The 15,065-nt window shown below is 41.2% G+C and overlaps 1 protein-coding gene across 1 annotated transcript; it reads right to left on the bottom strand.

The window, feature by feature from the left end:
- Positions 1–2,886: 2,886 nt before the first annotated feature.
- Positions 2,887–14,672, bottom strand: PRPF4 (pre-mRNA splicing tri-snRNP complex factor PRPF4). Its single transcript, XM_090274587.1, has 14 exons — positions 14,573–14,672; positions 13,660–13,837; positions 11,470–11,656; positions 10,087–10,174; positions 9,592–9,671; positions 9,324–9,417; positions 8,729–8,823; positions 7,464–7,522; positions 6,672–6,795; positions 5,211–5,300; positions 4,106–4,228; positions 3,886–3,993; positions 3,676–3,794; positions 2,887–3,165 (listed from the first exon to the last, which is right to left on the bottom strand). Exons 1-14 carry the CDS (start codon positions 14,597–14,599, stop codon positions 2,972–2,974), a joined length of 1,566 nt encoding a protein of 521 aa, XP_090130713.1. The 5' UTR covers positions 14,600–14,672; the 3' UTR covers positions 2,887–2,971.
- Positions 14,673–15,065: the final 393 nt, after the last annotated feature.

Raw genomic sequence — 15,065 nt, 5'->3', positions numbered from 1 at the left:
TCCCCATTCATAGGTGAAACTGAGGCTCTACAAGTTCCGCTACTTTGTTACTTTGTTCAAGGTCACCCAGCTAATAAGTTGTGGAAGACTTTCAGTCAAGAGGACTTACATTCCTGAAGTGGCTTCCAAATAAGGAAAGACGCAAGTTTCAATTTTCTTGGATAGAGAAACGTTATAGCATCTCCTACTCTCACGTTCAGTCGTTCTAACCTTGGGGCACTCCCATCCTCCTAGGCAGCATCTGGAAATGTCTTTAAAAAAAAAGTTTTATTTACTTTTAGAGAGAAGGTAAGAGAGAGAGGGAGAGAAATATTAATGTGTGAGAGATCCATCAATCAGGGGCCTCTCACAGGCCCCCCATCTGAGGACCTGGCCCGCAACCCAGGCATGTGCCCTGACTGGGAATTGACCTGCCGACCTCTTGGCTCATAGGCTGGCGCTCAACCCACTGCGCCACACCAGCCAGAGCTGGAGATGTCTGAGAGTGCCTTTGGTATACCAGTACAGCGGGTGGGTGGTGCTTCTAGCTTTTCGTATCCCAGAGGTCAGACATGCTGCGATGCTAGACAGTTCCATACAACAAAATTTCTATCTCAAAATACAAATAATTTTCTGTTGAATACACTACAGGTCCTCAGAGGTTCATGAAGTGTTAACTCCTTTTGGCATAAACGCAGAGTAAGAGATGCAGTGACTCGTCACAAGGGTAGTACACAAGGTGGAGCGGTCAAAAAGCTACGCACAGGTCACACTGGCTGGACTGATCTTTTTGTCTGGCCAGTGTTGCCAACACAACCAATAAAACCCTATGAAACCTCTTCATAAGACAGTCCAGGATCCACCACTTACTAACTGGGTAACTGCGGGCAAGTCACCTAAACTTCTCGGAGCTCCAGTTTTGTCTGTTAAAAGAAGTAACTCCTAAGATTTGGAGGATTAAATGAGATGTCTGAATGTGCCTGGCACAACGTCTAGGTGGACAGTAAATACCCTGTTAAGTGTGGCTATGTTTGCCTCATCATCATAAAATGCCACACTTGGTTTATGCTCCTCAGCTAACTGCTTTCCTGCAATGCTATTTCCAGTGAAGAAATATATATTCCACAAGACACTTGTTTCACCAAAGACGTAGATCAAATGTTTTCCCCCAGTTGCTACCTCTAAATCTCTTGGACCCATCCAACCCCAAAGACAAGGCTAACTGAATAGTAAAATTTAAACTTGAAAAACTAAAAACCTTAACACGTTATATATACTATATCCAAACTGCATGCTAAAACACTAATGTTCACTATTAGTTTACACATACTACAAAGGTAGTAATAAAAATAATTTCTTTTCGTGGCCGACAATGGAGTAAAGTGTCCATTTATACTTAAACAATAGTGAAGTACCCAAATGAGAGCATTCAGAAGCTTAACAGATACACAGGGAATGCAATACTTCAGTTATAACTGAAATCAGATTAAACAAAATATTTAGCTACATATCACAATCACAGCTTGAAGACTTGAGCTAGACAAGCGACTATCAGCCCCTCTGGAATAGCAAGTAAAAAGTGTTTTTAACACTTCCAGGGGAAGGCATCATGTAAGCCCTCCTTAAATTCTCTATATACAATCCTTTCTTCTTCCAACTTCCTATATTTTTGTATGAATTTACTGTGTACTTTCAGAGTTCAGTGGTTGTTGAACCAAGAGGTTGCCAGTTCAATTCCCGGTCAGGGCACATGCCTAGGTTGCAGGCCAGGTCCCCAGTTGTATGAATTTATGGTGTACTTTCAGAGTTCAGTGGTTGTATATTTGGGGTGAAAAAGGTGAAGGCAAATGCTGGATGGCCTAGGAGTAAGAATTACCAAGTCCAGATCTAGTTTACCTGTAGTATGGCCCACAATGCACTAACCCTTTATTTCTTTTTAAAAATTATTAACAGAGTGCTTATTAAAAGGAGATAGAAATTGGAGTAATCATATTTGAGATCACATGTTTTATCTCAAACCAAAAAAAAAGGGACCCCAATGAACCAAAGGCTGGGATTTAAAAAAGACTTAACTATGGAAAATAAGTCTTTGAAAGACAGTTATTATAACAGGATTTTACTCTGTATCAAGTATGTAATAAAAAAGAAAGAAGAAAAAAAAATTTATGTTTAGGAACAAACCTTTGGGAGTATTTCTGGAGTTGCCTCAACAAGAAGAGTTTATCCTTTAAATGACCAACAGCATAAGAGAGGTAACACGTTAGCTTTCTAAAAATTTCATTGACTCTTGACACAATGGCCTAGCTTTGAGGTAACACAAAGGATGCCAAACTTCAAAGAAAAGTGGAAGACATTTTCCGACAAGGCCAATGTTCAGTTCTGAGCCTCTCGACGCTCCCTGATGCTTGTAGCATCCCAAGTGAAGCCAATAGGAGAGGGGAAAATCTTCTTTCCTGCATACCCTGTGCACAGTTGTGCGTCTGCCTCTTCACTTCCCATTCTCAAGGCAGAGGAAAGGGTCTCGCTCTCTCGGCATTATTTAAGCAGCGTGTGGCGAGATGTGCCTCTTTCTTCGAGGGTTCCTGACTGCAGTCCTGCCACCTGGCTCTCTGGGCCACATGTAGTCCTGAAGCACGTACCATGTCATGGAAAGCCAAGTTTCAAGAACTAAAAATGGAACCACCCACAATCCTGAGTGGCGTGAGGAAGGCAACAGGGCATTCAAACAGAGAATTCATAAAAACAATTGTCTACATAGTTTCTGGCAGGGCTGGAAGATGAAATTAAAATTCAACCATGAAAGGGGTTCACCAACATCCAGGAACTAGGCTGCCTGCCTGGAGTCGGGGATGACATGGGAATCCAATCTACTGAGGGTCTATACATGGTAATTGACAACAAACATGATAAAACAAAACACACCAATTCCTTTCTTTTAAAAATGGCTCTTAAGAGAGAGCCCGAGGTTTGAGTTCTTTTTCTACGCTCCCACCTACTCAGCCATCCAGAGTTTGAAAGTCCTGTCATATGAGCAAGTGGCTATAAGCTGCCCATCAGAAGAAATGTCTAGGCCCATCACTTTGCCTTCATGGCCAGCCAGAGTCTTCAGCGGGGACCATCCTGGGTGGGTCCAGATCTTGGCTGTATTATCATAGGCACCAGTGAGCAAGAAATTCCCATGGATAGCTACAAGAGAAAAAAAGAGGAGTTGCTCAAGGAATTCAAGTGTTCAAAAGAGCACAAGAAAAAAAAAAGCACAAAAACCTTCTAGAACACAGTATTTCGAAAAAGAAGGTATTTCTCCATTCAGAAAAACCGAACGCTCTCATCTATGTTCCTACTAGGCCTCCAAGAAAAAGACACAACTACAAGCAGACTTAGGGAAACAAATAACATTATTAAGTCTTCTGGCTCTTCTGACAACCTGTTAGAATAATATTAAGGATTCAGTGCTCAGGACTTCCATGGAGAAAAGATGCAGCAAAGCATCCATGAAGTCTTTTTTACTTTCTAGCAACAAGAAGCATGCAGTGCCACAGTCTGTCTGACAGCAGGGTCGCGGGAAATTATAAATTCTTTAACAAAGTCAAAATTCTCTCCTATTCCACCACCACATAAAGCTAAAGCCTGCCTGCATTCCATGAAAGCGCAATCTGTCTTTCTCATGATTAGGACGAAAACAGGAGGAAAGCTTACGCTCAAACTTGACACCAGTCACTAAGTTATGATGGGCAGGGATGGTATAGATGCAACGCCGCTGTCGAAGGTCCCAGACTTTGCAGGTGTTGTCACCACTGCCAGTTGCAATGTGGTAGCTGTGGATCAGATGTAGTATCAAAGTTAGAAACAAAGAGTACTTCCTGACAAAGAACCCCCTCCACCCCTCATTCGATGATCTTATTTTACCCATTGGGGGAGAAATGTATTCCATAGATTTCCTTCAGGTGCCCTTCTAGGAACATGATACAACGTCCTGTGCGCAGGTCCCAAACTCGACCAAATGCATCCAGCCCCCTGATAAAGTAATTTACAAATGAACATTTTGAATCCAGTTCTCTGTGGAAGCAGGCATACGTGAGAGGTGAGACTCGTGAGGTGCCCCCTGGCTATGGGGAAAAAGCCTTACCCAGTGCCAGCCAAAGAGCCATCTTGATGGAAGGCAATGTCATACACACCCATGCTGTGGCCTTCCTGATGCAGGATCTCCTCCTGAGCTTCCAAATCCCACAAGCGCCATGAGCGGTCATAGCTAAAACACCAAACTAATAATTAACCAGCAGATATTTACTCAGTTTCTACAAGATATTATTAGTAGTTGTAGTTTCAGTTATGCGTCTGAAACTTCATATAACCATATTAACTAGAAATTCTTTTCTGGCATAAACAATATCTCAGTAACTAAGCATACCTGTCTTGGGTGCTAACTGGGAAACCATGACTTCCTATAAATCTGTTTCAGTGACTATTTTAAGAAGAGAATTCCCTAAGAATGTCCAGCGAAGATTCTGCAGCCTTCTTTCCTCCCAATTTCATCATTATGTTCTTTCATTAATCAAACACTGATATAGTTACTGGGCCGTAAACTGGATGTTGGGGATACAAAAATCAATCACAGACAAATCAGTGGAGTAGAATAGAGAAAACAGAAATACACCCACACATATATGGTCAAATGATTTTCAAGGAGGGTGCCAAGCAATTTCAACAAGTTAAGGGAAGTCTCTCCAATAAATGGTAATAGAACTGTCTATGTGCATGGACATACAAACAGGGGAAAAAAAAAAAGACAAACATTTTAAAAAAATGAGTGAAGCACCTGAAGATTACACAAGAGAAAACACAAATGCTAAAAAGACATATGACAAAGTATTCAACACCAACAAGGATGCTAACCATAAGATTTTGCTACACATTTGCTAGACCGGACAAGACGGGACTGAAAGGGGATGCAAAATGGTACAACCACTTTGGAAAACCACATGGAAGTTTTTCAAAAGTTAAATATACATCTTACCCTACGATATAGCACTTGCATTACTAGGTATTTATTCAGGAGAAAGGAAAGAAAAACATGTCCACAAATGTCTTGTACAAGAGTATTTGTGGCAACTTACTCTGACTAGGCAAAACCTGAAAACAGCCCAACTGTCCGTCAATAGGAAATCTCTGTCCTAAAAGTTTACTTGGCAGTTAACCATAAAGTGTCAACAAGATAGAACAGAAAGGCTTACCAGGTGGTACCCAAGAAACGTCCAGATGGATGCCACATTACACGGGCCACACGCACTGTGTGGCCTTCAATATCTGCCACTGGTTCATCACTGAAAAGGAGTCAAATATTAGGTGAGTAAACTGTTTTATACTCATGCAAATAAATACTCATTGACTTTATTAACTGCTGCACACAGACACACCAATTCTGTACAATTTGAGAGGCCAAATTATAAATAAACTTGTAATTTGTTATAACTAATTTAGGGATAACAATAATTTAAGTTGCTTCCCAAGGTTTTAAAAGATATGGGTCTATTTCATATACCCACAGGGCAAAATTGTCCATAGCCCTTCAAGAAACCCTTTCTACTTTAATTCAGTATGTTAATAAACTCTTAAGGCTGTACCACTTAGAATCAGAGAAAATATAAGATAAGCAAAACTGTTTCTCTGCACCTAAGTAGTGTTGAAATTCTAGAAAGAAAGCATACTCTGTTAGAGATGAGAGGCTACCAAGATCAAGCAGTTTTGGTGCAAGTGGATTACAGATATATCTCAAACTTTAGCTTGTTCAAGGATCCACATGGAAAAAGGAACTCCTAAATCAATACAGGCTTAATTTCCTTTTGATGGCCATTAAATTCTACTACCCAGTAACCACAGAAAGATCTGAAACACCAGTGTAAGAAAATAAACAAGAACCCTAAAGAGGGCAATTAAAAAGGGAACTTTGCCAATGTGCATACATACACCTAATCAAAGCCCTGGGGGAGCAAATATTGCTAAGTATTTACCAAAGCCAATTAAAACTTGCTGTGCTCATAGATAAGACCCTGTCTGGTAAAGAGTGGAGACACTAATTAGCTCTTTAGAAAAGCCTGGAATAAAAGTCTCATGTGCTTTCCCAAAGACATAAAACTAAGCAATTGAATTCAGATGTCTTTTAGCCAACAACATGCTTCCAAAATTTTCTTGAAAAATATGCATAAACACATTAAAAAAACCTGTTGTATTGATGATTGGAAAATACAGTCTAGGTAAGGGAGGAGGCTACTGGGAGGAGACATCACTTTCTTGGCAATACTGCCAGACAGAACCTCACTTTCCTCTCCCCTGTGGCTGTGTGCTAAGAACCGCCATGCTGCCAAAATATAATCTTTAGTCAGTCTACCCCATAGTGCATTTCTCTGATGTCAGTCTATTGCGCAGGAGGTAAAATGGGTAACTGGAGCCAGGGAAAAGTGGCCACTATATTAGAGGCAAAAATTAAGGTCTAAAGTTAACAATACGAAAACACCTGACATAACTCCTCTGCTGAGAACAGGTGTAAGAAAAATCCTCTATTCTACTTCATAACAAGTTTCTTTGACTCTTAAGAGTATCTCTGGGGTTAAATGCCAGATTTTTCAGGTCCCAAGGGTCAACCAATCAACTATTTTCTTTAGTGATTGTTGTATGGAGAAAACAGTAATATTCACCTGTCAAGGCTCCAGAGTTTCACAGAACCATCAGCAGCACATGAGGCCAGATTGACATCTTTTTGGTCCAAGGAGAGAGTGGATTTTGGATGGAACACAATTGCCCCTACATTTGTGTTATGGCCTGAAGGAGTGTTAAGAGATGAAAGTTAAAGGGTTCCTGCCCCCTTATAACTTATGTGCAAATACAGACTATGATGAATAGTATAAGGTATACATAAGGGAACACATGATATAGTGTATTAGTAAGTACTCAATTATTTTAATTTAAACTAATATTTAAATCTCATTTTAAAAAAAAGCAGAACAGCCCTGACTGGTGTGGCTCAGGGGGTTGGGTGTTGTCCCGCCAACTGAAGGGTTGCTGGTTCGATTCCCAGCCAAGGCAGAGGCCCGGACTGTGGGCCAGGCCCCTGATGGGGGCCGTGCAACAGGCAACCAATCTATGTTTCTCACATCGGTGTTTCTCTTTCTCCCTTCCTTCCCTTTTCTCTAAAAATAAATTTAAAAAATCTTTTTTTTTTTTTTAAAGCGAAACACACAAAAAATTTTAATTTTTGGTTCAGGGACTGTAAAACAGTAGAGTGGGTTGGACCTAAGAGAAAAGTCGTATGTGTATGAAGTTATTATCTTCCAGCCTTAGAGATCAGAAAAACCAAACCCAGTCAAAACAAATAAAAAGTTAATCGTGGACATACTGGGTCTGAATGCCAGGTAGAGTTTTAAAGTTTTATTGCTCAATAGAGTTCACACTGTGACAAAGACACAGATTTAAACAAGATTTTAACTTACCCCGAAGAGTGTGAAGGAGGTTGCAATCAGGAACAGACCAGAGCTTGCAAAGCCCACTCCTATCAAATACAAAGGAAAGCATCTCAGCCAGGGTTGGTCTGGGAAGGAAAAGGTACCTTGGTAATATTACTAAAGGACAATCTCTTCTTACCCTCAATAAAGTTTATAGTGGCAGACAGAAAAAGCAAAAGCAAAAGCAAAAGAAAGGCTTATTATTTGAAGTGTTAAAGGACAAACCTACATCCAGGTCTCATGCAACTAGAGGCCTCTACTGGACTATAAATAACACACGCAAGTTTCTATTCTCCTTAACTTCTGGATCAATTTGTGAGGGAAGGTAGGAGAGATTAAACTATCCAATAATAATAACATTAATAAGGATACTATCTCCCTAAATATGAAAAGCATTTTGCTGCTTACAAAGTGCTTAACATTTTTTTAGACTTCTTTTTTGTTTCAGAAAACTTCCAATCAATTACTCCTATATCTGTCACCTCAAATGATCCTTATTAACAGATCTGTGAGGTACATAAAAAAGCAACGATAACTTCTGCTTTATAATGAAGGCAAGGGAGGCTTGGAGAAGTGGAGATATTTGTGTAGGTCATTGGCTTTCTCCTGAACCACGGTCTCAGCTTCTGCCTAGTCAAGTGGTTCCTGTGTGTACAATAAAAGGTAGTTTCCCCTCTTACTACCTTGTGGGCCATGTCCCACAAGAATAACTAAATAGAACAAAACAACAGTTATCACATCCTAGGAGTTTTCTTCAAATATGGTGGTAAGTAAAAAATAAAGGTAAAAATAATGATCCAGGTTTACTAAGCCCTTACCACATACCTGGCACTACCAAGGCAAAATGTTTTACAAACATCATCTCACCCGACTTTAAGATAAAAAGACTGAAGTTTACGGAAAGCAAATATCTTGCCTAGGTCACATAACTGAAAAAGAGAAGCTATATTGGGGTGTGGATAGTAGCTAGTCTATTAGCTCATTCTGTGACATGCTCCAGAATACTGGTGTCAAGAACATGACAGACTGGTCCATGTCAAGATCTCTGGGGTCCCTTGTGAGTAATCAGAACTGTTCACAAAGATTTTATTATTGTATAATAAACAGGTAGAGCAGTAGAATCTCTAGTTCAGTGTGATAATGAGAAGCAAAGGAAGAGGATATAGATATAGACATCTAAGACAGGCTGATCTTTCCCCCCGAAACCTGTTCCCTATTTAGGATAAAAGGAGTCACTGTAAAATGGAACTTACCAACAAGCTGTGGCCAGCATTTTAGAATTGGGACTAAAGTGACAGTAGGAGATAGGCCGATCATCCCCAATCTGACTGCAGAAATTATTCAAAGACTTAAAAAGACAAAAAACAAAAATGGAAATCATTAATAGGTTAATCCAAGAGTTGGCTTTTCCACTATAAAAAAGCAGCTTGAGTTTTAATATAACCCAAGATTCCTTTATACTTTTGCTCAGTTAGGAGACACTTATATTCATGAACAAATGGAGGCAAGGCCTATGTGAAACCCCAGCACACTCTCTTCTACAGTCTTAGCATTGCTAGCTTCTGTGTCAGCTAAACATAAAGAAGAAAACCGCGGACAGACAGACCAACAGTACCACTTTGACATACTAAATGGAAGGATTCAGGAGCAGAACCATAGGACTCTGCTGAGCACAAAGTACAGCAGGTTCCTGCCACCTAAATGGACGGCCCCTCCCAAACGACCACAGTGTAAGCAGACACAAGTAATTATAGCCGCCTTTACCGTCCTGGAGGCGGGCCAAAATAGAAAATCTACTAAATATTTAAGAACCTTTAAAATATTGGACAATTGCTGAGGGCATCTTACCCGGAGAGATTTGTGCAGCTCTTGCATCTGGGAGGTCCTGGTTGTCTCAGGAATCTCTTTATGCAGACGGGCCTCTTCCAAGCGCTTCACTGCCCTACGCCCCACGAACGACAATACCATCGTAAGCAAATGGAGTTTAGACAAGGGTCCCACAAGTATCCTGCCAGTCAATTTCATTTCACAGCTAGTCATTATAAAGCAGACCCTCCATCCCTGAGAGGACACAAGAAAAAATACGCCTCTTCCTCCTTCTAGAGGCTCCGCTTACCTAGGCAGTGAATAATTAGCAATCCATAGTCTAGCAACCTTCAGGCTGTTTGGTCCTTCGTGGTACCAGGTTTGGTGATACTGAAAGTTAAATTAAGAGCAAAAATATGAAGTCTGAAGCATTCCTGCCCCCACTCTCAGAGCTGTCAGTTCTGTTTTATTATAACTGCCTGAAGAAAGGTGAATCAGTTCAGTAATAGGATGAAATCAGGCAGATGTGCTTTCTACTGTGTTTCTTTCTGTGAGGTCTTATTAGATGGATTCTGGTTCCTTGTTTAAAGTTGTACTGGAAAAGTTATGGTTCTTTCCTGAAACTTACTAATATTCATTCATACCTAACGGAGCACAAACTACCGCCAACCACTATTCTTGAATAGTAGAGGCGTCTGCCCTCTGCCCCTAAGCCTAGCAAAGCAAACCACTGAACACATTCAATGAGAAAGCTGGTCCCTCATCCCCTTCATGTTTATATTATGAAGGTAAAGACATATTTTACCTCTTCTTTGGACTTCTTAGACCTATCATCATCTTTCTTGGTCTTTTTTAATGCATCAGTGCCGACCACTGAAAGGATATTTCTTAACCTGTGACAAAAAAAAAAATTGAAATTTAAAGAGCTGAGATGAGATTTTGAAGAGTACATCTAAGAAGGGAGCAAGCTTCCCCTACTCTCTCACCATTTGAACTCCAAGCAACCTTCTTTGAGAGTCGAGATGTTATGCCTAAACCTCCAGTGTGATTTCATTCACACTTAAGATACCCTAAGCTGAACTACAAGTAATTACCCTACTCAATTTGAAGTGAACTAGCCCCAACACAGCTACCACTTAGTCTGTAAAAACAGCCAACCCTCACTCAGTGCCACACGTCCTGGACACTGACTCAGGTGCTAAGTATACAACAATAACTAAGAAACCGTGTTTTGACTTCCAGTAGCACAGTCGTTGGGGAGGGGGGCAGAAAGTAACAGGGAGTTATATAGTACTTTATATATATTAAATATTAACACAGTGGTAAGTATAAGATGCTAAAGGGGAAACATAAAAGGAGTACCGAACCTAGGTTTAGAGGATCAGGGAAGGCTTCATAAAGGAGGTGTTACCTAACCTGAGTCCTCATTTAGTCGGGTCAATAGACCAAGAATGAGAGAGGACTGCTGAGGCAGAGGTTGTACTATGTAAAGGTCTGGAGGTAAGAACAGCCACGTTGAGCTTAGGTCAGCATGGGAACGCATGGAGAACAAGAAAAATAGTTTTCTTGCCTTGTACTTCAAACAGGCCCAGCACTGTTGGCCATGTTTAATGAATACAAGATAACTTAGAGGTTTTGAAGTGATTAAACACACAAACTATGCAACCCAACAAAAAAGATGATGAGGAGAGATAGAACAGTGAATAGGAAGACAAAAGGGGGGCCTCATAACTGCGTACAACTAGCCCGTCACTAGGAGACTTTGCAACATTAAAAATCACAAGAAGAGCATTAGTTGAGGATAGTGCTCCTTCCCAATAATATCCAAAACCACCCAGTATTACGTTTTACGTCATTGATAAGGAAAGCCTTTGTGGTTAAATTTTCCAAGTTCAACTACAAATGTTTACCCAACTCCAACTCAAAATTCCACATTGGGGAGGGGAGGAAAGGGGTGAGAAAGGGAGCATGTCAACACCCCCTTCACAGTTCATAAAGAAAAATTAGTAGTGGCAGAAAAAACTGGCCTGAGACTCAGATTATAGGTTAAACTATATAAACACAACCTAAGATATTCTCTTAATGATATCTGAGACATTCTAGTAAAGTTTTTCTATAAGTATCAACTGAAACCTGGAACTAGAACCCTGAGATTAAAAAAGAAAAGCACAGGTATTTAGAAAAGCACCTTTCTCTCCTTTCGGCAGGACCCTCTCCAAAGAGTGTGATGGGCTCCCCCAGGGCTCTGAGGCAGGCCTTGACCTCCGAGTCGTCTGTGGAAACGTTGATTTGCCGGGCCCGCTTCCTCCTTTCAAACTCGGCTAATACTTCAGCCTGCCGCTCACTGATGTGCTCCTCAATTTCAAACACTTCCCCTATAAAAAGAACAGGCAGCATCAGCATAATCATCAGACAGGGAAATCAATTAGGGGAAAAGAAATAATTCCACAGAAACTAAACGACACAGCTTATTTTATTTTACTTATTTTTAGAGAGAGGGGAGGGAGGGAGAAAGGCAGAGAAACATCGATGTGAGAGAATGTGATCAGCTGCCGCTCACATGCCTCCAAGTGGGGACCTGGCCCACAACCCATGCTTGTGCCCGGACTGGAAATTGAACTGGTGACCTTTAGGTTTGTGGGACGATGCCCAACTCACTGAGCCACACCAGTCAGGGCAATGACACAACTTTAAAAGGCAACAAAATAATTCCAGCCATCTTGTTTCATTTGGCAACATTACACTTACACACACACACAGCGTACATGAGATAAGAAAGTAAAGAATATGGAGCATGTTTAGCAAATGAGTTAACGAGGTCTTCTACTCAGAATATAATAGAAACATTATTTTAAAAATTGCCAAAGCTATTCTCTAAAAGAGTCTCAGTATTGGGACACGTACAAGTGAAACTAGTCCATTGGAAATAATCACCATGAAAATGATACTCCTTGACTATAAGGCTTTTTGAGACAGTTAATAGCTAGTTTAAAAACCCACACCAAATACAAGCATTTGGATGAAAATGTTAAGCACAGTGGTGATGCAGTTATGTTTAAAGTAGCCTAAAAGGTTAAGAAAATTGCTCAAGTGCATGTGTAAAGGAAAAAAATGCATGGGAGGATCAATGAGAAACTTGACTGAAGTTCTTTCTGCAGTAAAGTCTTTTCATTCTTAAAAAAAATTTTATTTATTGACTTCAGAGAGAGAAAAGGAGGAGGAGAAAAAGAGGGAGAGAGAAACATTGATTTATACCACTTATTTATGCATTCATTGGTTTATTCTTGTATGTGCCTTGACCAGGGATTGAACCCGCAACCTTGGCGTATCAGGACAATGCTCTTAACAGCTGAACTACCCAACCAGGGCAAGAAGTCTTTTCATTTTATACCCTCCCATAGTGTTTGAATTTCTTACTACAGATACACATAATTTTATTTTTAAAATATAGTGAACTATTGGTACTGACATGGAAAGATATCCTCAACAGTATACAGAGTGAAAACTACAGGTTAAAAAACAATTTGTATAACATGGCTTTATTTATGGAAAAAAAAATTATAACTTGTAGGTGTATTCAATTCATGCAAAAATATAATCTAATTAATAAGGATTAAAGGTTTTCTACTTCACACATTTCTAATTGATTTTTTTCAAAGTAAAAAAGCTAATATTTTCATAATTATAATTTTGGGAGAAAAATAATTAGAAAACTAGCAACATATTATTATGAACCACAGTAGTGCCAAACCAATGCCAGAATTGTACTAGATCTCTAGAAGATAAATGGAATCAATTTGAATCTAAATACAGATGACCCCTGAACAAGGGGCGAGGGGGTACCAACCCCCAGTGCAGTGAAAAATCCACCTGAAACTTTTGACTTCCTCCAAAACTTAACTACTAACAGCTTATTACTGGCTGGAAGCCTTACCCACAACATAAACAGCCAATTAACACATACTTTGTATGCGACATGCATTATGTACTATATTCTTACAATAAAGGTGAGAAAAGTAAAATGTTATAAAAAATCATAAGGAAAATACGTTTACAGTATTTATTGAAAAACATCTGCATATATGTGGCCCCGTGCAGTTAAAACCCATGTTGTTTGAGGGTCGGCTGTACACGCTGAATAATTCCTGGTAAAATCACTAATAATTCATGGGAGAAAAATTGTTTAATAGGTTTTAAGCAAAAGGTTCTCTGCCTGTTGCTAAGCAGGGCAGGCAAAGTATGACCATATATAGATAGTAAGTTTAGAAACAGAAAATTTTTGACACTATAAAACTAGTGACATCTAAGTTGAGGAAGGCCTTCAATGCAGAAACTCTGGGCACCAAAGATAAAGATGGACTCACACTTTGCATCTTACCAGAGGTTATGTTAATATTTCCCGCTTCAATTCCTGCTTTAAGTCCTTCTTTTCCCAAAATCCCAGACTCTCCTTTGGCCAGACGCTCCCTCTCCTTCTCTTCCAAACTTCCATAATAGATGTGTGGTTTCTTCACAACGGCAGCGACTATGTCATCAGGGGCCTTAGTTTTGGTTGCCTGCTAAATCAAAGACCTGGATTAACCTAGGGCTTAATTTTAGCAATTTGCTAGGATCAGGTTCCCGTTGAGCTTCCACTGTTATTTCCTCCCCAAAGGAAAGAGCAAGGAAGACACGTTAAGACGTCTTCCTTGATGGGGGGCGAGGAGAGGGTGCTCGTATCTCAGACAGGAAGAGGCTGATGAAACTTAAGTTTCTCTTGGTGACTTTCCTATCCAGGGTTTGTTTTGGGACATGTTTAATTCATTCGGCTGGAGTGCAATCTCTCCTCGGGTTTTATGACTCTTCCGGGGTTACTGCTCATCTCAGGGAAAATATAAAGGATAACTGAAATAACCAAGCCGATGTTATGGGGGAGCAAGTTGCAAAGGTACAGGTTTATACATTTCAAACGTTTTCAAGACTCCAGGCAGTACATATGAAGTCAGGAGGCCTCATGACAATGAAAAAGGCTGGCATAAACATAAAATTTGGCCAGGACACTTCTCCCTTTCAGAGCTTCGTTTTTGGACCAGTCGGGAGAAGCATTTACCGTTCGCGGCTGTACGAGAGGTGCAGGTGAATTTAAGCACATGAAGGCACTTAATAGGGAAATGAAGCTCCGCTAAGACAGACCGAGTCTCGCAACCTTCTTCCTCAGCCCTCCACTGCCTTGGCCCGTGCCCTAACGGCCCCCTTCCGCAGGGACCCCCAGGCCCTCCGCACTCCCTGCCAGGGGGAGCTGAGATCTGTACCGTGGAGGATGCTCGCGAGGAAGCCATGCTGGGCTCAGGAGCCGCGAAAGCCCGGGCAGAGCCGAGCGCAGCGTTTCAGACAATCCTCCGCGCGCCCCCAGCGAAGAGGAACTGCGTCACTGGCCGGAAGTGGATCAGGAGGGATGCATCGTCCGGGGCGGCGTGGAGCACGATGGGAATCGTAGTGGGTGAGAAGGAAAGGTTTTGGGAACGTCTAGAGGTGAGACCCGTAGAGCCTCTGAGAAATGTACGCGGAAGCAGAGGTTCTGCGAGGAGAGAGGCTCAGAGCGGCCTGGGAAGCGTAGTCCAGGTGGCTCAGCAGATTTACGCTGGGCGCTGAGGTTCCAGGACGGGACCGAGCAGGCTTGAAAACAGGTAGGTGCGCGGAGTGGCGCGGCCCCGGGCTGAACTGAGCGACTTGAGGGCTTCCGGGGCCCGTGAGCTGCCTTAGGTCGTCCTTGAGTGGGGAACCACGTTACCATGGAAACCCTTG

The sequence above is a fragment of the Furipterus horrens genome, unplaced genomic scaffold (genome assembly GCF_987537825.1).
Source record: "Furipterus horrens unplaced genomic scaffold, mFurHor1.1.pri manual_scaffold_4, whole genome shotgun sequence".
In the NCBI taxonomy this organism is placed as follows: Eukaryota; Metazoa; Chordata; class Mammalia; order Chiroptera; family Furipteridae; genus Furipterus; species Furipterus horrens.
The sequence above is the reverse complement of the archived record's forward strand: the minus strand, read 5'-3'. Positions and strand labels throughout refer to the sequence as shown.

Bases quoted from the DNA above. Each gene is read 5' to 3' on its own strand.
- PRPF4 (XM_090274587.1), bottom strand. From the start codon at position 14,599: ATGGCTTCCTCGCGAGCATCCTCCACG. The intron at 13,838-14,572 runs GTACAGATCTCA...TTGATTTAGCAG, and splicing joins CCTCGCGAGCATCCTCCACG to GCAACCAAAACTAAGGCCCC. The intron at 4,229-5,210 runs GTAAGCCTTTCT...TTGGTGTTTTAG, and splicing joins CGTTTCTTGGGTACCACCTG to CTATGACCGCTCATGGCGCT.